Here is a 25,099-nt window from a genome sequence, read left to right as displayed (position 1 = left end):
TGAATGTCTCAACAGAAATCGAGACTCATCAGACCAGGCAACATTCTTCCAGTCTTCAACCGTCCAATTTTGGTGAGCTTGTGCAAATTGTAGCCTCTTTTTCCTATTTGTAGTGGAGATGAGTGGTACCCGGTGGGGTCTTCTGCTGTTGTAGCCCATCCGCCTCAAGGTTGTGTGTGTTGTGGCTTCACAAATGCTTTGCTGCATACCTCGGTTGCCCTCAGTGGTAATGCACTTAACTACAGAGGCAAGCTTCTTCAGAAGTATTCCCTGCGCCACATGGGTGGCAGGGCTCTCTCATATGTGGCCCTCTAGCTCTGGTATACTTTACCTGTACATGTCAAGACATCATTTTATAATTCCTCATTTATGCAGCCTACAATGGTCCAGTGATCCAGTGGTCCAGGCCACTGCCACCGGTGCAGTGTTACTGCAGCAGCATGGGTTAGAATCCAGCTCCCAGCACAAAAAACATACTCCTCTACTATTCTCACTTGTCTCTCCAATAATGAGAAATTAAAATATATTTATAAAGTTTAAAAATATATATTTTGCATTAGTAAGTAAAGTATTGATTTATTTAAATATTGAAATGCACTCTATATATTAACTATGATTATTATGTTTATCAGGGAGACAGAACATGTGCACTCTTCATCGAAGAGGGGTTTGGAAAAGAACGAGGACTTGACTTCTAAATGTAAAATAGACACCCTATGCACTGGCCCTAGCCCCTTTCCCTCTGGGGAATTCCCTTGAAAACAGATACAATTTACAAAAGCTTCCCCCTGTGCCCTTGGTTTAGCTTGAGGTGAAGAACTTTACTAACTTTCAGGGTTGATGTCACCCACAATTGAATGCAAACTGTTGACATGTGTCTAAACCAGGTTGTCGCAAAGTGTCAAATTGAATCAACATGACTATATTTCAGTCATACTCGAACCACATCGACCACACTCCTCATGGGGTTCATAGCTAATTATTTGCTTGGGCAAATGCATTCGGATGTACATTCGGATGTGACAATGTAAAACTTAATTTAGGGGATGTCAACCTTGCGATTGTCCAGGGATGGTGAATGTCTTACCTGTTTCAGGGCTGGAAAACTTTCGAATGGTGAATATAGCTGCGAGCTCCACCCCTTCCTCCAGGCTCCTCCCCCTCAACAATGGCAATTTGTGAAGTTCCTCCTTCTTCTGATGACCCAGGGAATGGGTGTGTCTCAGTAGATGGAGTTTAGAGCGAGAGGAGTAGTTACACAAGAGACAGTGAAACGACCAGGAGTCTGCATCCACTGCGCTGTCATACTGCTGTAAAAACTAAAAAGAGAAGAGGGATTAAACTTCAGGTATAATCTGGTATTTCAAAATAAACAATTGCAGTCTTTGAACAGCAAAGACAAAAGTGTCTAATAGTTGTGTATACTGACCCTGTAGACTGTTAGGCTGGCCTGGTGCTGGGAACTGATGCTATGGATTTTCATTTTCTCCAGACTGGTGGTTTGGAATTCACACACGTTGCATCTCAGCTGGACAGGGTTTCCTGTAGCAACCAATTTCCCAACCTTCTCCCAGTCCACAGCCTCCCCCGTCTCGCCTCTCTCCCAGAGGTGGGCAGCCAGCTGGTAGCGGGCCCTATGTCTGTCTGTCTGGCAGTGCAGGGTGAAGTTAGCCCTGAGAGGGGTGCTGTAGCCACACAGCCTGCAGTAGCAGCCTCCAGCCACCAGAGAGCGCCACTCAGACTGGGGCAGGGTGCGGGCGGTGCTTAGGTGAGATCCCAAACACTCCAGAGTGTCAGACGAGAAAGCGGAACACACCAAGCACTGGAAAATACCAGGGGAAAGCGGAGAAGACAAAGACTTAGAGATGGAGGGAGGGGGCGAGGGGGAGGGAGAAGGGGATGGCGAGGAGGAGGGAGGCGGAGAGGGGGAGGGGGTCAGCGTTGACTCAGGGGCGACTGGATCCTCTGCTGCAAGCAGATCCATGTCCGTAGACCGCTCCCCACCTAGAACACACAGCAGCAGGCACTCAGAAAACAGCCTGGCATAACAGTCAAATGTCACAGCGACTTGATGTACCCGGAGACCAGAAGCCACCCGGACAGCGGCCGGGGCCAACCAGCGTGTGTGAGCGGTGACATACCTGGGCTGCGCCGTGCCGGCGGCTGAGTCGGGAGACTCCTGCAGTGAGCCAGGTAGAAGCTCCTCTGCAACTGCAGAACGCTGTGGGTGTGCTTCAGGCGCAGCACGTTCTGCGTGTGTTTCTCGCTGGTGGTGTGTATGCGCAGGTTCCGGGCAATGGAAGTCTCATAGTCGCACACCTCGCAGCGCCACCTCTTCCCCTGGGGGTGGGGTTGGCTGGGGTGGGGTTGGCTGGGGTGAGCGGGGGCGGCGGGGGCGGGCGGCTGGGGGATGGCGGAATGCGTGCGCGTGCTCTGTGCGGGATGGGCGTGCCCTGCCGCCTGCACGTTGCTCAGGTGTTTGTCTGACTGCATGTGTATGCTGAGGTTCCCCTTAGAGGAAGTGGCGTAGTCACACGCGCCACAGCGGTAGGGCTTGTAGCCACAGACATAGCTCTCGCCCCGGGACAAACGAGGGTGAGCCTGGCCGGTGCTACAGTACACACACACGTCCCTTGATTCCCCACACATGCACTTCTCCCCGGAGCCCCCGCACACACACAAGGTCCCGGACTCAGGGTGCTTCTCTCGGAGGTGGGTTTGCAGTGTCTGCTGGGACTTGTAGTGCCAGTTACATTTGGGACATTTTAGCGTCTTGCAGGAGTTCCGGGAGTGCAACAAGGCCATGTGACTGTTCAGTGAGGTGGGAGACGAGGGTGAGGAAGGAGAGGAGGGAGAGGTGTGGAGGTATTTTGAAACTGCCTCTACATTCTCATCTTCCCCTCTTTCTCTCGCTCCATGTCCCTCTTCTTCTCCTTTTTCAATTTCCTCATCTCCCTTTCTCTCTAGTGGGTTTTTGTTTGGTTTTGGAACTTTGGCGGCATCTCCATTGGCTATAAGGGAAGGGTAAGCGGTGCCTGCCCTGGCATCACTCTCAGACAGGGTAGACGGCTGCAGTTTAAAGCTCAGAGGAACACCCAGACTACTGCCCTGCTCTTTCCCTGTGTCTCTCATCTCTGCCTCGCTCTGAGAAGGTGAGGCAGAAAAAGAGGTAGAGCGCTTTGGAGAATTTGAAGGAGAATAGGAAAGCTTTGGAGAGTTTTGGAGAGATGGACAAGTGAAGAGCTTTGGAGAAGTAATAGGAGAGATAGGAGAGGTAGAGTGCTTTGGAGAGGTAGAGCGCTTTGGAGAAGAGGAAGGAGCGATGTGTGTGTTGCTGTTCAGTGTAGAAATGGTTATAACACGGCTGGAAGCAGAGCTGTGCCGGCTCTGTCGAGGTAATACACTACATTTAGATTTGGTTTGGCTTTGGTTTGAGGTGGCCTCATCCCTCTCCTCCTCCTCTGTCTCATCCCTCTCATTGTCTTCCTCTCCTCCGTGTTTGCTGCTAAGGGCTGTTGCAGGTTTCCTTCTCACCACGTTTGCCTCTCTGTCATCCTCTAGTAACAACCTATCTTTCTCCATCTTCTCCTTCAGTTTCTCATCCTCTTCCTCGAGTTTCTCTCCACTAGAGTCTCCACCCCTCTCCCATCCTGGGGTCATCTCTCTGCCTGCGGTCCCCTCTACACGCCCTTGCTCTGTCTGGGTCAGGATGGGGGGCTCTTTGGCAGGGGCCGGGGCTGAGGTATGAGAGGACAACCCCTCCCAGGGAATCACTTCCAGGTTCAGGAGAGGATGGGTTAATGGCTTGGGGCTGGTGTCACGTTCTCTCTCCTCTCCTCCCTCTCTGTCTCCATCCCTTCCTCTCCCTCCCTCACCTCTGTCCATAACCACACCTACAACAGCCACACATCACTACCCCACCTGTGAGAGGGAGAAAGGGGATTTTTGTGAATGAAGGACAACATGCACATTCAATACCATACATTTTATTACTGCTACACAATAAACCAAATGGGCTTGAAGGAATTCACAAAAATCGACAAATATGTAGCTTCTCCGGTGATCCTGTATTTTTTTTATTAACATCTAAATCAATGACATGGGTCTATCAATGAAATATCTAAATCATTTACACTAGGATTCCCAACTACCATCTCTTTATCTGGTATGAGAAACCATTTACTTCAGGTAAGTGTTTGTGTGTGTGTGTGTGTGTGTACCTAGTGTTGCTATACATGTGGGGACTAGAATTCCCCCAAATCCTGAAAACTGGGTTATTTAGCCATTCCCCACAAAGGAAAATGTTATTTCTGGCTTAAAGGGTATGTTTAGGGTGAAAAATATTCAGGATTAAAATTTAATTGAGGTTAGATTTAGGTTTAGGCATTAGGTGTTAAAGTTGGGTATAGGCATAAAGGTTAGGTTATTAAGGTTATGGTTGGAGTAAGGGTTAGAAAAACAAAGTTTTTTCTATCTCACAAGGACATACAAAACGTGTGTGTGTGTGTGTGTGTGTGTGTGTGTGTGTGTGTGTGTGTGTGTGTGTGTGTGTGTGTGTGTGTGTGTGTGTGTGTGTGTGAGTGAAAGAGAGAGAGAGAGAGCAGGAAAGGAACACTGAAATTGCTGCTATAAACGAAGATATGCCATACCGGCTGGCACAGACATTAATTAACTGGAATGGAGATATGCCGACTTTTGTATTACAGTAGCCTACTTCTGTCTTTGTTTAGCCTACTCAGAAGAGAACAGCAATCCAAAACCTACAACGACAGAATACTCTTCTTTCCAGTCAACAACAACAGCAAAACAAAGGTGACAGTAAATTAACGCACAGATTAAACAAATTAATCTGCACACAGATTAACAATGTCGCTTGTTTTTAAAAGTGCATTCTAAGGCAGTCTATAAGTAATTAATAGGAATGTTGATATAACTGGCAGCCTACAACAATGAACCCCTGCGCATCACTAGGATTGTATAGGCTTTCAGTGACATCGCGTACAAGAATCAAACGCAGACTTACATGTGTAAGGTGGCGGCAGCGTATCCGGACTCCTTGGAGCTGTCTTTATCAGTAGTAATCCAGTCAAATAGCGGGTATATTTAACATCCACATACTATCTCTTGACCAGAGAGAGCGCAGGAGAAGACAGCAGCAGAGACACCACCATAACGGAGTCCTCAGTTTTCCTAAAATCGTTGTTCTTAAAGCTATATCTACAGTTTGGACGGAGGGATGTGAGAGGGGGAGAGGAAGAGTGAGGTCTGATCATAGAGGAGAGCAAAACACTTAGCTCTTTATTTCTGCTAATTGGTTTCCTGCAGATGGCTGAGACTATCTCACTGCGCATGTGCGTAAATGCGCAGGCAGCATCAATGGGAGGCCGCCAAGGAGAACGCGAGTGGAGAGGGGGAGAGTGAAGAGAGAACGAAGGATATGAAGAAAACAGTGAAGTAACTGGATTATCCTTGTAATTTTGGTTATTGGATGTTAGAGAAAGTGACTCTTTTTAACATTTAAACTACCAATAATTTTTGTGAAATGTGAATGTATAGGCTAAATATTGTTGAATTGTGGATACGTTGCCAACCCTATAACCTATCACATACATCCATAGTCCTAACATCAGGTGCTTGCTTATTATTTGAGATATTTATTCTGTCCGTCCAAATAGCCCACTGGTCAGAAAACTGTAAAACCACGCCTCTCAACGTGACTCTTCAGCCGTATGACTAAAAAGAGAACCAAAGAATTCCACACACAAAATGGCCAAGGCCTACACATGTGTTTATGATTCTTTTCAGATTTTCCCCTAACAGAAGCTCTTTCTCTCTTTTCTCCCGTCCATTGTCATGATAATTCAATTGTGGATTTCACGGTAAAAAAAAAATAAAATACAATCTGTCAGTCTCTGGAGGACCAGAAGCAACATTCAATAACCTGCGTCATCACCAACCATATAAACCGTTTTTTTTATTCCGTAAAGGTACGTCGATTGTACGCTATCGTTCATGTTTGACATAGGTAATTATTTCCCTTCTTGAGAACTTAAACCAAAGTAATTATTTAATAGAATCTGAATTAGTACAATGATAGGCTTATAATGATTTCGGAATACCATATCAAATATAAGATAATATACTACAACTGATATAAATATTTCATAGTTCATATTTGTATCAATAATATGCTGTAGATTATCTGACAGCCTAAGCATATACAATTCAGGAACATTTATAATGCATTAACTGTATGAATAAGAATCAACATACTGGATTGGATATTTTCACCTTCAGTCCATCTCTTCCCAAATAGATGAAGTTCCTATGCATTCAACTTTTGGATGGTTGTTGTGAAATAAGGCAATACCATAGGCTAAAACTGCTTTTTGAAAAGATCCTATGAGAAGTGCCCTGCATTAAATATCCTTTCAAAGATTACATAGCATTTGTTTGTATATTCGAAATCCTTTGACGATTCTAAGCTTTGAACTCCAGATAAAAAAATATATGAAACAAAAATATATTTTTCATTGCATCGCAGGTTGCTAGAATCAAAGAAAAATAAATAGGATCTCAACTGATATCATTTCCACACATTACGTTATTAAACATTTTTAAAGACTGAACAGAATGTTCTGTTTTAACAAAAATCAAAGGCAAACCAATTTAAATTATTTATTCAATACTGCTGCAGCCTACACATTTCTGACTCCAAATTTAAATCCATGTGTACTGACATTACGATCCCACTTCTCTGCATCAATGTTGTTACAGTAAATCCAGGAGGAAATATAATCCATAATTTCCAGAATAAAATGTAATGCATGAAGAAATACTTTCTCTAGCCCTATTATCACGCATTTTAGTTGATAGTATTGATGTGTTTGTTCTTCATGTATATTAAATAAGATGAATACATTTGAATAGTGCATAGTTAGAAAGTAATTGTATCAAAATATACTCAAAATAGCATCACAAAAATGCGGGAAATAGCCAATTCAGATTAAACAATAGGTTACTTATTTTCTATCCTTTTTCTATATATTGTTTATTTTACTTATTTCACCGACGCTTTAGTGTAAAACAACGCTTTAATGTGTATTTCTGTTCCACATATTTATGTTGTAACTGAATTAATTTTTATCACTCTTAATCCAGTGCACGGATCACTAAAAACGTATGGTGTTGTTGAAATCTACTGTAGAAACACATTATTTAAATGTTAATTAGTAAAAGGTTGCAGACATTTTTTTACAGAGAAAAGTTTGTTTAAAACCGAATATTCAGTTGAGTTTATAACCTTATGATAGATGCTGCACGAGCAGAAATCTCTCTGGGGAATAATGCGCAAGTCTTTAATCTTTGACTGAGTCAGACGCAGCCACACACGCACACACACAGACAATCTCTGGACAGTCAGAAACAAACCACACTGTCTAATGTGTTTGTTTATGTGTGTGTATGTGTGAGTGTGTGTGATCAATAAAACAACCATCAGTGCAACCAAATCAACATTAGACGTACATATACGCACGCACACACGCACACCTGGCCTGGTGCCAGTCTTCCCTCCCTCTACCCTAAGGCATGTGTTAGGAGGTGTTGATGTTACTGTAATACAGTTGGCCTTACCTCAGATGTACCCTATCCCTGCTAATGGGGCAATTAACCACACACCCAACCACCCCCCTCTCTCCCGGCCATAACCTCCATCACTCCCGCTTCCTAGAAAGTCCAACCTACAATCCCCACCCTTTCCCACACCGTACATTACATTTACTAATTTCTTTGGGTAAAGCAGGGTAAGGGTAGGGGGGAGTGAATTGGTAAGGGAGACCCCCTCCCCTAACCTATGGTATCTAATCGTATCCCAACTAAATGAGCTATTGCTATGGTAACATCCTGCCTGGTCGATATAGAAACCCCACTGAAGAGTCAAATATTATGAAGATTGCGTACAGAGATAGAGAATTAGGGAGAAGTAAAAGATAGCGTAATGTAGATATAGTGAAAAAAGAGAGAGAGGGAGATGTTGAGAGATAGTAAGGGAGACATAGTGAGAAACTGAAAAGAGAACCCAGGCTACGTGAATAGGAGACTTTGGTATTACACGATTCGGCAATACGGAGCAAAGTAACATACCTTACTATTCACTAAACGATAATGCCCTCTGGTGGAGAAAATTACTGTTACAAGGAAAAGAACAACATGATCTGATTATAATGTTAATAATTCTGGAAAAGGGCTATTTCACTTGTTTAAAAAATCTCCGGAAATAGCTTTTTACATTTAACTCATTCTTTTCCTTAAATTGATTCTCCAAATATATCGCGTAAACGGATCCGGCCTAGAAGAGCGAATGTCTCTTACTGACTGATTGCCTGCGTGAGTGCTTGACTGACTGACTACCCGTTGATAGTGATTAGAAACACTAAATACAGAACAACAGGTCCTGTGTTAGCCTCCCGTCACTGGCAAAACATGCCTAAGGATGTATTCAGGACAGACAAAAGCTTTGCTCCCAACAACCTTCAGTAGCTGCATAACATCCTAAAATAAAACTGTTCTGGTGGATATTTGTTCAGGATAGACAAACACTTCGCCGTCTACTATTTTTTCCTCTTTTCACTTGACCAAAAAGTCAGTTATCGTCTCCTATATTGATAGATACTGTATCATTGTCATTCACGAATGGGTAATTAGCTGTTAAAACGGCCAGTGGCAAAAGATGATTTGTCTTTGCACTCAATTCTTTTGGAGAAAAAAATACCAAAAATCTGTTTCATTAATGAATGTTGGTATAATGGTGAGCGCCAGTCCACTTCAGGGGATTTCTCCCCCACAGACACAACGTCAGCAACTGGGTCTGATCTACTGAGTTCACTGACTTCCACTGAACCTTACTGACTCCCACAGAACAAATAAGGGAGCAAGAAGGGTCTTGCGTTCACCAGGCCATCATATAAATCACGATCAAACATGGACTGTTTAAGTGAAAGGTATCTAAATGTATCAGTCAAGATATTTTATTGCTCATCAGATGTAGAAAATCAGAGTAGAAAATCTCCAAGATCACAGTGAAGGCTCTGTACTTCTCAATAGGTCAAGTTTTCAATGGATATTATAGGGGTTTTAAAGCAGGCTGCTTCACACAGTTGCACATGCAGACGGCTGGCTTAAATATCTTCCGGGATTGTTATTAATTAACTTTGGAGTTGCTCAATGTTTTGTATCTTAGCAACAATATCAGTGAAAAGAAATTGGCTTTGGCTCAGAATTCTGTTTCCATGTCTGGTCCACATAGAATAATAGCTTGCTTAACAACAGCAATATGGGAATAATTTCATTTCAATTTTAAAAATATATTTTCAGGCATTCTGTTATTTTGGATGCTGGGCCACCCAAGGGCACTGAATACATCAATCTGACAAATGTATGGATTGATCAAATTAAAGTACCAATGCTTGGAATTCTCACCAGACGGTATAGTCATTAGATATAGCAGTTATGGTGGTTGTTTTACAGAGTTTTTGCCGGACCCTGTAAACGGAGCCGGCCAAGAAGAGCTGTAGTACAGCATCCATACCCTGTATTTTCTGTCCCGGGGGTCTAAGCCCCGAATGTATTGTGATCCTAGCAACACCTCTGATAGAAGCCTATTACTGGCTAATAAACTGTGAAAACGGCATAGTAGCAAAATCCATACAGTTTATAAATGCTATTTGTGGTGGAGGTAGTAAACTTCTTAAGAAAAGTTTAACACAATGCTTAATGGTCTCTAGCGAAATATTTAAAATGTGCGTGATGTTAATGCGTAATAAAATGATCTAATGTTGAGACGGTTATCAAACGTATAGCTCCGTGGCGTAGCGATTAAAGACTCCCTCTCAATGGGGAGACCCAGGTTCGTCTCCAATGACACTATAACAACATTCGTCACTTTCAATCGTGGGCCAGCTGAACAAGGCTTAAATGCTTCATTTTCTAGTTCAAACCTGCAAGCGGTTTGGAAAGAGAAACCTAAAGCACATAGTAAATGTTCTGCTCCACGCCTCCCTCTCTCCCGCTTCTCTTACTTGTGCTGGATATACAACATAGTGTATTATCAACCGGCACGGCGCCAGGATTGTTTCTCTCCCGGGGAGAAAAGGTGGAGTTTGACCAAAACGTGGGGGGAAAAAAAATAGTAGATTTTCATGGTTTCAGTGTTATCAGGAAGCTCATTTTTTACATTAAGATACAAAAACGTTTGAGGGGGCTGAACTGGGCTATGTAGGTTTATGTATCGCCGTGCCTGAATAGCTCCAGATGTGTGTATGCGTATGTATGCTCCATATTCCCCGCCCCTCACCGGTCACCTTAAGTTTCATTTTCCATAAAATTAGATGGCTTTGTGACGTAAGCATGTCAGAAGAAGTTACGGTATTCCGAGTCTTTTTGGTGAGCCGGCTCTTTTGGCTCCGTTCTCCGGATGAAGCCGGCTCATTTGGCTACCGAAGGGGTCTTCGTTTGCTTACAAGTAACCCCAAAACACTGAGATGATCTCTCCCCAATATGTACTGATTCTCCATTGCGGATACACAAACTTTAGTGAATACATTTTCACGTTATCTGCAAATAATCATTGTTTGAGCTTAAAAATAAGCAAATTAAGGAGACAAATCGATGGCTCCTTTCACCAAAGAAATTCGGTTCCCAACGTTAAACAAAAAGAACCGACAATAGTCAGTTCCCAACGTTAAAAAGAATCGTTCGTTCGCGAACGACCCGGCAATAGTCAGTAGCTTACTGTTACTGTTGTTTACGAACAATTGTTCGATATTTGCCGTTTTAAATTCCCGTGAGAAGACTGCGTCGGTGCTGTAGAAAGCTTACATGGACTTTTTTGTGCATTCGGAATCACGATTTGTATGAGGTTTGCAAATGAAGTGGGTGAGTAGGTAATATCCCAAATAACAAAATTATGTTGTTTCCTTAGCCTGCTAGTAAGAGGAGGGATGTTCAATGCATGAATACTACAGTTTATACTCCTGTGAACTCAAGAATTCAATATTGCAGGTCTATAAGAGAACAGAGTTGATTTACGGAGGTGTAGACCCTTTTTGTGTTAGTGAACAGTGATTACGTTTTTGTGGGCAGAGACGAACTGGTGGCAGAAAGTGAGAGTAACCTCTTTATAATATACAGGTGCTAGTCATAATTAGAATATCATAAAAAATATAATTATGTCACTAATTCCATTCAAAAAGTAAAACGTATATTATATTCATTCATTACACACCGACTGATATATTTCAAATTTTTATTACTTTTAATTGTGATGATTATAACTGACAACTAATGAAAATCCCAAATTCAGTATCTTCGAAAATTTGAATATTACTTAAGACCAGTAAAAAAAAAATATTTTTAGAAATGTTGGCCAACTGAAAAGTATGAACATGAAAAATATGAGCATGTACAGCACTCAATACTTAGTTGGGGCTCCTTTTGCCTGAATTACTGCAGCAATGTGGCCTGGCTTGGAGTCAATCAGTCTGTGGCACTGCTCAGGTGTTATGAGAGCCCAGGTTGCTCTGATAGTGGCCTTCAGCTCTTCTGCATTGTTGGGTCTGGCGTATCGCATCTTCCTCTTCACAATACCCCATAGATTTTCTATAGGGTTAAGGTCAGGCGAGTTTGCTGGCCAATTAAGAACAGGGATACCATGGTCCTTAAACCAGGTACTGGTAGCTTTGGCACTGTGTGCAGGTGCCAAGTCCTGTTGGAAAAGGAAATCTGCATCTCTATAAAGTTGGTCAGTGCTCTAAAACTTCCTGGTAGACGGCTGCGTTGACCTTGGACCTCAGAAAACACAGTGGACCAACACCAGCAGATGACATGGCACCCCAAACCATCACTGACTGTGGAAACTTTACACTGGACTTCAAGCAACGTGGATTCTGTGCCTCTCGTCTCTTCCTCCAGACTCTGGGACCTTGATTTCCAAAGGAAATGCAAAATTTACTTTCATCAGAGAACATAACTTTGGACCACTCCTTGTGCAAGGTGTCAATGGTTGTCTTTTGGACAGCTGTCAAGTCAGCAGTCTTCCCCATGATTGTGTTGCCTACAGAACTAGACTGAGAGACCATTTAAAGGCCTTTGCAGGTGTTTTGAGTTAATTAGCTGATTAGAGTGTGGCACCAGGTGTCTTTGGGGTTTTCATCAGTTGTCAATTTCACTGAATTTGGGGTTTTCATCAGTTGTCAGTTATTATCATCAAAATTAAAAGAAATAAACACTTGAAATATATCAGTCTGCATGGAATGAATGAATATAATATACAAGTTTCACTTTTTGAATGGAATTACTGAAATAAATCAACTTTTTGATGATATTCTAATTATATGACCATGCACCTGTATAGGAATATGGATCATCTTTACGCCTTCTCCAATTATTTATTAAAGAAAATGTCGTATAATACACAGATATAATACTACTGTATACCCCATTCATTGAGTGCTTGCATACATACTGAGTGATGGAAGCTAAACTGTCTAAGTTTGAGCAATTTGGTTTGTTTGCATTCTGCTTACACGCTTGTTAATGTAGCTAACGTTGGTCCATGATGTTTGCCATTGTGAAATAGCCTACTGAGAATGTCATTTTTCGTTATCGCAATAACTACATCATTGATTTTGCCTGTGTGTAATAAACAGTGGACAAAACTTTGCCTAATAAGAAATGAGCACTGCAGAGACGAGCATTCCGGTGTTAGGGTGTTGTTCGGATTAACTGTTGACATTTCCAGATGCGACGTAGGCGTGGCATGAGAATCCTTGGCCAGGAAGGATCGTGTAGGTGACCTGTTGAAAACGCTGCAAACGTAAATAAATCGTACAAATGTTCATTTTGTCATTCTTATGTGTCATGATACATTTTTAGTCCAAGTATCTTCCCCGTTTCCTTTTACCCATTCCGATAAGCTAGGGAGCCAAAATGAGCTCAAATATATTGACTGTAAGAAAAGAAAAACGTAACTGAAATATTTCATAGTATGAAAAAAACGACATTCAATCGTATGAAAAAAATTTAATCAAGCGTGGAAAAAGTGTATGCTAAAATCATTATATTGATTTTCGCATCCGATCATAAAATGTCTTCGTTTAAACACGTTTTTTCCACGTTCGCTTCTTACGATTACAGTTCCCACCTTCGTTCGAACCAAGTTTTGAGCCTCTATTGGCGTGGAGGCGGGGCTTTATCTGGCCATTGAATTCTCGCACCCGAATAGCCATGAATCACACCATTATAAGATGAAAATCATAGCCTTTCCATGCACTGCTTTCCCAATGCAATATGTGGAGAGAAGTTTAAGAATTGTATAAATTAGGCTAAAGGTGTACATTTAGCCTCAATTTGGCTCCATAAGAAGCCCCTGACTGCAGTGGGCCGGGCTCAATGTGGGCGGAGTCAAACGCGTTTACCCCAACCCCTTCCAATCTTCAAGGTCTCTCAAGCTGAGGTTCACGATGGTATCAATGTCAACGAAAACAAATCGTAATCGAACCTATCCTACATAGATACAAATATAAACCTTGTTGTTTAAGCTTTCATGAAGTTTACTCAATAATTTTATAGACAAACTGTTAAAAACCCACGGGTGCAAAATTAAGGTAAGTTACAGAAATTAGGAAAACCAAGAACATGCAGGAGATGGAGTGGGTGATGTAGTAGCCACAACTAATAAATCATTATGGAAAACGTGCACATGCTATTAGAAAGGAACGAAGTGGGTAGCTACATTGTAGCTAATGATTAAAATGTGTCGTTAATTTGAGTTGTATTTGTCTATTTACATTTTAATTGGGTATTTTTATTTCATGGCCGAAGGTACTAATCTGACTTTTACAATAAGTTTCCGATTCGATATGATCATTTATCTCTCAAAAGTGAGTACACCCCTCACATGTTTGCAAATATTTGATTATATCTTTTCATGTGCCAACACTGAAGAAATGACAATTTGCTACAATATAAAGTAGTGAGTGTACAGCTTGTATAACAGTGTACATTTGCTGTCCCCTCAAAATAACTTAACACACAGCCATTAATGTCTAAACCGCTGGCAACAAAAGTGAGTACACCCCAAAGTGAAAATGTCCAAATTGGGCCAATGCAAATGACCTTATAACAAAACAATTACACTAAGAAATCTGAATTGAGATTTGGCATTCGAGAATTATTCAAACCTAGGGTATGTAGAAATACTCAAACAATGTGTGTGTAGAATCAGAATATATTGTCATTTCCTGGAACACAGATGATATACCAGAGGCCCCCCCCCCCCCCCCAGAGTTTTTAATATACATGAGGAAATGACATGCTAGCGGTCTACACGTCTACATTGTCATAATGCGCGATTGTAATTATAGATTAATAGATCAGGTTGCAATTTTTTTACTATTATATGTTTTGGTCAATTTGAGATCGGCGCCAAGGCCTAACAAGGCCACAGTGGTATACCTAGCAGTACATTCTAATCCATGTGGGTGCTGTCCATGGTCCTGTGCCTGGATTCAGGACCATGGACAGATAATATGAGAGTGACTCTTGATGGACCAGATGGATGGGCTTGTGGCCATCACTAATGGACACAGGGCATCAGTTTGAGTCAGGCGCCAGCAAGGTGGAGGAGGGGTTCTGGTATGGGCTGCTGTCATTAAATTACATTTAAAAAAATTCCAACTCAACTCCCATACCTACTGCAAGTTTCTGGAAGATACTTTCTTCAAGCAGTTGTACAGGAAGAAGTCCTCAGCATTCAAGAAGGCCATGTCTTTTTATGCAGGACATAAATCCTATTTAGAACTTGTGGACCCTTCTCAAATGTGAGATTTACAGTCAGGGAAGAAAATACACCTCTTTGAACAGCATTTGGGAGGCTGTGGTTGCTGCTTGAGCAAAAGTTGATCGTGAACAAATCAAGAAACTGATAAACTGCATGGATGGAATGCTCATGGCAGTTATTGAAAAGAAGGGTGGCTATATCGGCCAGACATTTTATTTAATTTTCATTTTGTTTTACTTATTTGTTGCACTTACGTTAAAAATGTTGAATGAACAAGTCGGTGGGAGAAATTATTTTTGTAATTTAGTTGCCTAATAATTCTGCACACTAATTGTTGCCTAATAATTCTGCACACTTACGTATTCCCCTGAGAAAGATCAAAACTCATTTTTCAGGTTTGAGGTTCAATTATATTTTGGATTGACTATGAGCATTGTATTTGTTCATCAATAAAATAAATCTGGAGGAATAGGATTTGCCTACTAATTGTCCCTGCAGTGTATATAAAAACATATGTTTGTAATATTTGTTGTTCTTTTTAATACATGTTGTTTTAAGATTTTGATTTCTGTCATTTATCATTTATTTTGAGGTGAAAATGTGGCTGGTAAAATATGGGCATCCACCAGCCACAGTAGGTAGTGAACCAAAAAGTTTATTTCCTACCCTGATTATTATACCATTAATTTCATCCGTAGGAGAATTTTGAGATCCACTTTAAATAAGGTCTGTGTTTCATGTAAGATGACTCCAACTTAGCATTTTAATAACTATGTAAATATCTATAGAACAATTTTATTCAATAGCTTTGCCTATATTTTGCCTATATTTTATATAGAGTGAGTTGTTGTGAATAGGTTGACAAACATCACCTTGTCCTGACAAGATATACATGGTTATCTAAACATCAAGCCAGGATAACACTAAACGAAACACAGACCTGATTTGTAAATCTAAAAGCTCTTATTGGATAAATGAATCATCTAATGTGGAAAGAGACACTTCAGATTCTGCTGCTTGGTTTTGTGGTGATTGTAATGGATCAACTTTCCTCTCCATTGGCAGCAAAATTGACTGCATTGTGTGATTGATACCATTCTCTGTTTCTGGGTGCCTTCACAGGATTTGACTGAGGTCAGAGGAAAGGATTTGTCTGCTTCTGACAAAGGAGGTACTACATCTAAAAAATGAGTCTCTGGGCAGAGATAGAGGAGGGGGAGACGTCTTCAAAGAATATTCTTGCTGTTGAGAAAGGGGAAAAGGAAACATCAGTATCTGGTGTTCCTAATTATTTGTCTATGAAGAGTGACCAGTCTATGGGATCACCAATCAACTTTTCCAGTGAACCAGGGTAATAAGACAATGTTTTAACCACACACATGTATACAGTATTCCCCAAGAAAATACGGTTTCTTCTTCAGGCTAACTAAAGATGCCAAATTGTGTTTGTCAGGTTCCATGAGAAGATGCCGGTTTCTACCTGTGTGTCTATGAACAGTGACATGTCAGTGGATCCTCCACCTAATTTCAGTGAAGAACCTGGGTAATAATACTTCATGGTTTAACCATACACTTGCATAACCCTTACACAGATATCTGAGTACTTCTCAACAGTTACTATATCGTCCCGTCAGACTAAAGATAATATTGTTCTTACGGCAGGATCCATCTGGAAGGACCAGTATCTCCTGTTCCCAGTTATATGTCTATGAAGAGTAACAGGTCTATGGGACAACCAATCAATTATTCCAGTGAACCAGAGTAATACAATGTCATTTTAACCTCAGACATACATAACTATTCTCCAACAATGGGAGTTGATATCTCTTTCTCTCTCAGTCTAAACATTTCTAATCTCCTTGGTCAGGTTCCATCAGAAGACACAGGCATCTTCTGTTCCAAGCTGTGTGTCTATGAAGAGTAACATTTCAATGGATCCTCCATATAACTTTAATAAAGAACCATTTTCTTCTGAACAACGGTAACTTGTTTTACCCTCACACATACATAATTCAATGGATTTTATGTAATACTATTCAATAACCCCTTTACGCGGCTGTGCGTCAATAAGAGGGACCATTCTACAGTCCTGCCAATAATGTTCAGTGATGATAAGCTCCAGACAACAAAAAAGGTTATCACAATAGATTCATGATTCATCAAATAAAATATCACTGATAAATACGTACTCATGACTGTCCTGTTCCTAGCATGGAGACTAGGGAGGAGGACCAGGTAAAGGACCATCTAGATGCAACGGAGGATCAGAAGTTGTGAGTGTCTGCTGTTTATACAGTTTCCCATCACTCAGGGCTCGATACTAGTAATATAAACGTTTTTACATGTTCCTCCTTTGAGACAAAATCTTTAAAACTTTGATTTAATTTCCCCAGGCACCAACATGACTGTGTTGTGGCAGAAATCCAAAGGAAACTCAAATCAACTCTGAAGAAGAGATATCAGTTTGTTTTTGAGGGACTAACACAGCAAAGAAACCCTACACTTCTGAATGACATCTATACAGAGCTCTACGTCACAGAGGGGGGATCTGGAGAGGTCAATAATAAACATGAGATAATACAGATTGAGACAGCATCCAGGACAACAGCAGAAGATACACCAATCAAATGTAATGACATCTTTAACATACATGGACAACATAGACCTATAAAAAACGTATTGACAAAAGGAGTAGCAGGCATTGGAAAGACTGTTTCTGTACGGAAGTTTATTCTGGACTGGGCTGAAGGAAAAGCCAATCAGGATATTCAGTTCATATTTCCAATTCCTTTTCGTGAGCTGAATTTGATGAGGAAGAAGATATGCAGTTTCATGGATCTTTTACATTCCTTTTTCTGTGAAATAAAGGAATCCAAAATGATAAACTTTGATGAATGCAAAGTGCTGTTTATCTTTGATGGTCTGGATGAGTGTCGACTCCCTCTTCATTTCCAGAAGATTAAGCGCTGTTTTGATGTTACAGAGTTAACCTCGGTGGATTCACTGATGACAAACCTCATCACAGGCAATCTTTTTCCTACTGCATTTATTTGGATAACCTGCCGACCAGCAGCAGCTAGTCAGATCCCACCTGAATGTATTGACCTTGTGACAGAAGTACGTGGATTTAATGACCCACAGAAGGAAGAGTACTTCAGGAAAAGATTCAGTGATGAGAACCTGGCGAGCAGAATCTTGTCGCACATGAAATCCTCAGTTAGTCTCTATATCATGTGCCACATACCAGTGTTCTGTTGGATTTCATCCACTGTTCTAGAGAGACTGTTGCCTGAATCAGAGAGTAAAGAGATACCCAAGACTTTGACTCAAATGTGCATACACTTTCTGATTTTCCAAACCAAACAGAGAAGTAGGAAGTATCTTAGAGAAGGTGACCACCACAAGAATACAGAGATGATTATGAAACTGGGTAAACTGGCATACAGACAGCTGAACAAAGGCAATCTTATCTTCTACGAGGAAGATCTAAGAGAATGTGACATTAATGTCCCTGAAGCATCAGTTTACTCTGGAGTGTGCACACAGATCTTTATAGAGGAGCATGGGCTGCGCCAGGAGAAGGTGTACTGCTTTGTACATCTAAGCATTCAGGAGTTTTTAGCTGCTCTGTTTGTGTTTCTAACATTCAAAAACAGCAATGTAAATCTTCTCTCTCAGGGCGTAAGTGTTCAGACAGAGTCAGGAGAAACACCTGTAATGTTTCTACTCAAAGATGCAGTGGACAAGGCCATACAAAGTAAGAATGGACACCTGGATCTTTTCCTCCGCTTCCTTCTAGGCCTCTCACTAGAGCCCAATCAAGCTCTCTTACTAAGCTTATTGACACAGAAAGGAAGTAAGTCACAGAGCAGTGAGGAAACTGCTTTGTACATAAAGATGAAAATCAGGAAGAATCTCTCTCCAGAGAGGTGCATCAATCTGTTCCACTGTCTGAATGAACTGAATGACCATTCTCTAGTGGAGGAGATTCAAAGATACCTGAACAAGGGGCATTTCTCAGAAGCTGAACTGTCACCTGCACAGTGGTCAGCTTTGGTCTTTGTGTTGCTTACATCAGAGGAGAAGCAAGGTGTGTTCGAACTAAGAAAGTATTCCAGGTCAGAAGAAGGTCTGAAAAGGCTGCTACCTGTGGTCAAAGCTACCAGAACAGCAATGTGAGTAGTTAGGACAGAACTCCATGTTTGTTCTTTGCAGTCTTTGTTTGAGAAGCATATTTATGTTTTAAACCTTCCTTCTAGCCTGAACAATTGTAACTTGACTGAGAGATGCTGTGAGTCTTTGGCTTCAGCTCTCAAATGGACCTCTTCTTCACTGAGGGAGTTGGACCTGAGTGACAACAAACTTCAAGATTCAGGAGTGAAGCTGTTTTCTGTCGGTCTGAAGAATCCAAACTGTAAATTGAAGACACTGAGGTATTGACATCTCTCCACAAATGGAAATACAGCTCCGGAAAAAATTAAGAGACCACTGCATGTTTATCTTTCCTTTCCAAAAAAGTTGAAAAGGCAGGTTTTGAGTCAGGAACAGAAGGGTTAAAAGTAAAAACCACTGCAAATTGAACACTTCTGTTCCTCACTCAAAACTTTCCTTTTCAACTTTTTTGGAAAGGAAAGAAAAAGGTGCAGTGGTCTCTTAATTTTTTCCGGAGCTGTGTACTAGTATTTTGGGGGGGAACTTTGAATTGATTGAAATTCAAATGTCCAGTTGCATGTAAGTATTTCAACAATAAGTATTTCTCCCACTGCAGGCTGAAGAATTGTGGTATAACAGAAGAAGGCTGCGATTCCCTGGCTTCAGCGCTAAGGTCAAACTTAGCACACATGAGAGACCTGGATCTAAGCCAGAATATATTTGGAGACTCAGGGCTAAAACGTCTCTCTACTGTACTAAATGATCCAAACTGTAAAGTGGAAATACTCAGGTTAGTACCAAAAGCTGTATTTCCAGGTGAGAATGTTGGGATGATTAGCAGTTTACTGTTTTTATGAAGATACTCATTAACATTCTCTCTCCATATGTAGCCTTAGTAGCTGTGGAGTCACAGAGGATGGCTGTGTTTATCTAGCTTCAGCACTAAGGTCAAACCCCTCACACTTGAGAGAGCTGGACATGAGTAAAAACAAGTTAAAAGACATCGGTGTTAAGCTGCTCTCTGCTGAACTGGAGAATCCTCAGTGTATATTGCAAAAACTGAGGTTAGTACTAGAACTAGAACAGCTCAATAATCCACGGTTTGATTTAGTCGATTTGTGATCTGATTTTGTTGCAGATATTTGGGCATGCGCTTTCCATTCTGAGATCCTATTAGGTTAGCAAGTTAATCCACTTGTAAATGTACTTCCAATTGAATATGTGTACAACAATGTAGATGACATCAGAACATTCAATAATGCATTTGACCTCTGCAGGCTGTATAACACTGAAACCACAGAGGAGGGACTTTCTTATCTTGCTTCCGCTTTGATGACAAACCCTTCATACCTCAGAGTGCTGGACATGGGTGGAAATAAGTTAAGAGTCTCTGGAATAAAAAAACTATCTGCTGTACTGAAGGAGCCACTCTGTAAACTGGAAACACTGAGGTACTGTCAGTATAACCATGGGTGAATTTTAGACCTTTAATTGAATACTCAAACTTAATTGGGTAGTTACAGTGCCATCATAATTGCTGGCATAGTGAAGCATTTAGTCTTTTGGCAGATACTCCAAATGTCTGGACTTTTGGAATTTTAACTATAATGTTAAGATACAGTTCTTAGGGGTTTTTTTGTACAGTGGGGAGAACAAATATTTGATAAACTGCTGTCAAGACATGTAGAGGTCTGTAATTTTTATCATAGGTACACTTCAACTGTGAGAGACGGAATCTAAAACAAAAATCCAGAAAATCAAATTGTATGATTTTTAAATAATTAATTTGCATTGTATTGCATGACATAAGTATTTGATCACCTACCAACCAATAAGAATTCCGGCTCTCACAGACCTGTTAGTTTTTCTTTAAGAAGCCCTCCTGTTCTCCACTCATTACCTGTATTAACTGCACCTGTTTGAACTCGTTACCTGTATAAAAGACACATGTCCACTGTGATGGCAATTGGAAAGACAGACATTTCTCAAATGTACCTTAGTTCAAAATTTCCATAACACCACACACTCAATCAAACAGACTCCAACTTCTCCACAATGGCCAAGACCAGAGAGTTGTGTAAGGACATCAGGGATTAAATTGTAGACCTGCACAACGCTGGGATGTGCTACAGGACAATAGGCAAGCAGCTGGGTGAGAAGGCAGGACCTGGTCAATGACCTGAAGAGAGCTGGGACCACATTCTCAAAGAAAACCATTGGTAACACACTACACCTTCATGGATTAAAATCCTGCAGCGCACGCAAGGTCCCCCTGCTCAGCCATTGCATGTCCAGCCCCGTCTGAAGTTTGCCAATGACCATCTGGATGATCCAGAGGAAGAATGGGAGAAGGTCATGTGGTCTGATGAGACAAAAATTTAGCTTTTTGGTCTAAACTCCACTCGCCGTGTTTGGAGGAAGAAGAAGGATGAGTATAACCCCAAGAACACCATCCCAACCGTGAAGCATGGAGGTGGAAACATCATTCTTTGGGGATGCTTTTCTGCAAAGGGGACAGGACGACTGCACCGTATTGAGGGGAGGATGGATGGGGCCATGTATCGCAAGATCTTGGCCAACAACCTCCTTCCCTCAGTAAGAGCATTGAAGATGGGTCGTGGCTGGGTCTTCCAGCATGACAATGACCCGAAACACACAGCCAGGGCAACTAAGGAGTGGCTCCGTAAGAAGCATCTCAAGGTCCTGGAGTGGCCTAGCCAGTCTCCAGACCTGAAACCAATAGAAAATATTTGGAGGGAGCTGAAAGTCTGTATTGCCCAGCGACAGCCCTGAAACCTGAAGGATCTGAACAAGGTCTGTATGGAGGAGTGGGCCAAAATCCCTGCTGCAGTGTGTGCAAACCTGGTCAAGAACTACAGGAAACGTATGATCTCTGTAATTGCAAACAAAGGTTTCTGTACCAAATATTAAGTTCTGCTTATCTGATGTATCAAATACTTATGTCATGCAATAAAATGCTAATTAATTACTTAAAAATCATACAATGTGATTTTCTGGATCACATTTGTAAGTGGGAAAACCTGCAAAATCAGCAGTGTATCAAATACTTGTTCTCCCCACTGTATATTTGTTGTAACAAGTTGGCTTTGTTGAAATTGAGACTGGAAGCAAGAGTGACTTTTTGTAGATATATTTTGAAGAGTTTTTCTTATTTTCTTTCTTTAAATTGCATAATAGGACATGCATGCAAGCGCCGGACAATCAGGTTTCCAAAGGAGAAGGAGAAACTGTGTGTAGCTTGGGTTTTCTCCAAAAAGAATAATAATTTAAGTCCACAGCCAGGCCGCCAACAAATTGTCCTTACATGTTCTTAGAATGGGGAACCCTCCTGTAGAGGGGATACAGAGTTGGTTAGAAATCTATTGCATTACATGACCAGTGCAGCTGTCCTGCCAACGGGACAAAAAAACATTGCAAAAACATTAAAATCTTCCAGGAAGTAGCGGTGTGCTCACAGCGATCTCCATCAGTGACTGTACCCCTTGTAGCTCCCGCAGGCAGACAGGAAGGTGGCGGGGTGACGGGAAACAACCCAGAGCTTCCAATGAATGTAGCGCAACGGTTCAACCCTAACCGGCAACAGCTGCAAAAGTGTACCAAAAGTCCACAGCACCAAGTGGGGCGTGAAAACTGAAAGACGAAGTACACTCAAACCTTTTATAAAGCCTCCTATAAGTGAAACGTAGATAGTATTGCAAAGGTGCATGCTACCATTAACCGACAGGATTCCAAGAACACCAGCAATAGTGTAGGTAGAGCAAGAGTCTCTCACTGGAGCAGGAAACTCCCACGCCTATACAACAAGACTCACAACAAAGGGAAAAATGGAAGTAAGCAGATTGGGACTTCACCAGCCTGCTTTCCAACAGCTTCTGATGATTCTGAATTTTGACATTATGGGAATCTTTGTGAAATCTTTTTGTGCCCTGAATTAGGGTGAATATGTATAAGCAAAAGGTTTCCCAAAACAAAAAAACACCCTGATAAAAGCTGACAATCTATACTTGATTTCAAATCCCCACTTTGCCAATAATTATGGATAGCACTGTAAATGTAGTAAAGTGTTTGAAAAATATTTTTTTATTTCTACAAAATCACATGCAGGCTCTTTGGCTGTGGAATCACAGAGGAAAGTGCAAATTCCCTGGTATCAGCTCTGAGGTCAAACCCATCACACATTAGAGAGCTGGACCTGACCAACAACCAACCAGGGGACTCTGGTGTGAAGATGCTCTCTGCAATCCTCGAGGACCCACTCTGTAAACTGGAGAGACTCTCGTAAGAATTACTGCACATTCAAAAGAGGTCTGGTATAATGGGTCCTAATAGAGGCTTGCAGGCAGCTTGCTGCTGGACAGTAAAATTGCACAGTCACAATCATCTGTGCATTATCTCTTCCCAGGCTTAAATGCTGTAACCTCACTGAGAAATGCTGTGGGTCTTTAGCCTCAGCTGTCAGCTCAAACTCCACGAGTCTGAAAGAATTGTACCTTAGTCACAATAACCTTCAGGATTCTGGAGTGAAGCTGCTCGCTGCTGGACTGGGAAATGCACATTGTAAAGTGGAAACACTGGGGTAAGATTATCTTTTTCTGAGAGACCCTGAGGTTTCCTTCTAACAAATTATTAAAACCAATGTAGTGAAGCATCTGCCAATCTTTTTAAGTTGTCGGCACTTGTCAGGCAAGAAATGTGCGGACGGAACTAGAACCTGTTTTTTATGTGTCCAGAACTGACAGAATGAAAGATATGTTTTCTCTCTCCTTGCAGGCTGACTGGCTGTGGGGTCACAGAGGAAGATTGTGTCTCTCTGGCTTTAGCTCTTAGGTCAAACCCTTTACACCTTACAACACTGGATCTAAAAATGAATAAACCCGGAGACTCTGGAGAGAAGCTGCTCTCTGATGTCCTGGAGGATCCATTCTGTAAACTGGAGAAACTTAACTTAACTTAAGTGACAGTTTGTTTAGAAATGTCTCTGTAGTGCAAACCAATTGTTTCATCAGCTTTCCAGGTAGATGGTCTCAAATAAACCAGCAGCAGGTGACAAAACCGGATGTGGAGGCTCTGGGCTGGTGTGGTAAGGAGGCCAGTTGTGAGTTCAGTTGGACATGCTGAGAAATCCTCTGAAATGATGTTGGATGCAGCGTAAAGTAGAGGAATCTACATTCAAAATTCTGGCAACCGCTTTAGTGGACGTTCATGTAGTCAGCATGTCAACTGCACTGTCCTAAAAACCATGTGACATTTGAGGCATTGTGTGATAAAACTGTGCATTTTGGAGGGGATTTGTATTGTCCCCAGCACTAGGTGCATCTGTGTATTGATGTTGTTTAATCATCGTATTGTAATGCCACTCCTGTCAGGTGGATGGATTGGAGATATATTTAGTTATTAAGAAGAAACACATTAACGATTGGTTCTTATTTACAAGTATGCCTTGGGAATATAATTTAAAAGGGATAAAACTAATATGAAATAAACAAAAACACATCAGTAAAACTAAAATATCTAACTCATTTAAATATTTAACACATTCAAATACATTTAACCCGTTAAAATATTTACTATCATAGGATGAGGGCAACAGACGAAAATCAAATAAATGTATCAACAAACAGAAACTATCAGCAATCTTCTAAACTGTAAATGACACTTCTCAGCCCTACCTGATGCTTATTCTGCACTATTGTGGCATAATAACTGTAAGCTCAGTAACCATCCTAGGAGTACCCAGGCACTTGTTCTCATACTATGATTTGTAGGTGTAACATTGATGCGTAATGTCAGATGTGCTGGATGTTCCTGTAGGGTTTTGTACAAATAGCACACCCTGCCTTTTCATATCAAATAAAAAGTTCACCAGAGATTAAATGAAGAGCACAGTGATATACAGCACCCAAAGGTTTTAAAATAGAAACTTCTGTATGCATATAAGTAATATCTCTGTAATCCAAAAAATTATGTGAAAGAAACCTGGACAAATTATTTTCTTTGTCAAATGATAAGACATCAATCTTAAATTTGAGCTTAGTTACTATATTTTTAATTCTGTCATAAATCGACACCTTTTATTTGTTACAGCAT

At 41.2% G+C, this 25,099-nt stretch overlaps 2 protein-coding genes across 5 annotated transcripts in view; one reads left to right on the top strand and one right to left on the bottom strand.

Moving 5' to 3' along the window:
• The window catches only part of si:ch73-386h18.1 (zinc finger homeobox protein 3), a 15,825-nt gene extending 10,551 nt beyond the window's left edge, over nucleotides 1–5,274 (bottom strand). The window contains exons 1-4 of the mRNA XM_029115161.2: nucleotides 5,024–5,274; nucleotides 2,142–3,921; nucleotides 1,430–2,004; nucleotides 1,088–1,319 (exon numbers count right to left, since the gene is read on the bottom strand). Coding sequence (XP_028970994.2) covers nucleotides 1,088–1,319; nucleotides 1,430–2,004; nucleotides 2,142–3,885 — 2,551 coding nt within the window. The 5' untranslated portion in view covers nucleotides 3,886–3,921; nucleotides 5,024–5,274. The remainder of the gene's footprint in view (nucleotides 1–1,087; nucleotides 1,320–1,429; nucleotides 2,005–2,141; nucleotides 3,922–5,023) is intronic.
• On the top strand, nucleotides 4,641–25,099 carry LOC105022221 (NACHT, LRR and PYD domains-containing protein 12). 4 transcript variants are annotated; one of them, XM_020040480.2, is made up of 15 exons: nucleotides 4,641–4,812; nucleotides 5,326–5,454; nucleotides 15,962–16,190; nucleotides 16,293–16,382; nucleotides 16,502–16,600; nucleotides 16,707–16,820; nucleotides 17,050–17,112; nucleotides 17,233–19,014; nucleotides 19,099–19,272; nucleotides 19,608–19,781; nucleotides 19,882–20,055; nucleotides 20,269–20,442; nucleotides 23,117–23,290; nucleotides 23,415–23,588; nucleotides 23,783–25,099. In XM_020040480.2, exons 3-15 carry the CDS (start codon nucleotides 16,027–16,029, stop codon nucleotides 23,964–23,966), a joined length of 3,540 nt encoding a protein of 1,179 aa, XP_019896039.2. In that variant the 5' UTR covers nucleotides 4,641–4,812; nucleotides 5,326–5,454; nucleotides 15,962–16,026; the 3' UTR covers nucleotides 23,967–25,099. The 4 variants fall into 4 exon arrangements, with proteins under 4 accessions (XP_019896039.2, XP_034144135.1, XP_019896040.2 ...); XM_020040481.2 differs by lacking the exons at nucleotides 4,641–4,812; nucleotides 5,326–5,454 and adding exons at nucleotides 10,773–10,935; nucleotides 12,800–12,874; XM_034288244.1 differs by lacking the exon at nucleotides 4,641–4,812 and having other exon boundaries at nucleotides 5,312–5,454.

The sequence above is a fragment of the Esox lucius genome, chromosome 19 (genome assembly GCF_011004845.1).
Source record: "Esox lucius isolate fEsoLuc1 chromosome 19, fEsoLuc1.pri, whole genome shotgun sequence".
In the NCBI taxonomy this organism is placed as follows: Eukaryota; Metazoa; Chordata; class Actinopteri; order Esociformes; family Esocidae; genus Esox; species Esox lucius.
Note: the sequence above shows the minus strand (reverse complement) of the source record. Positions and strands in the feature narration are given on the sequence as shown.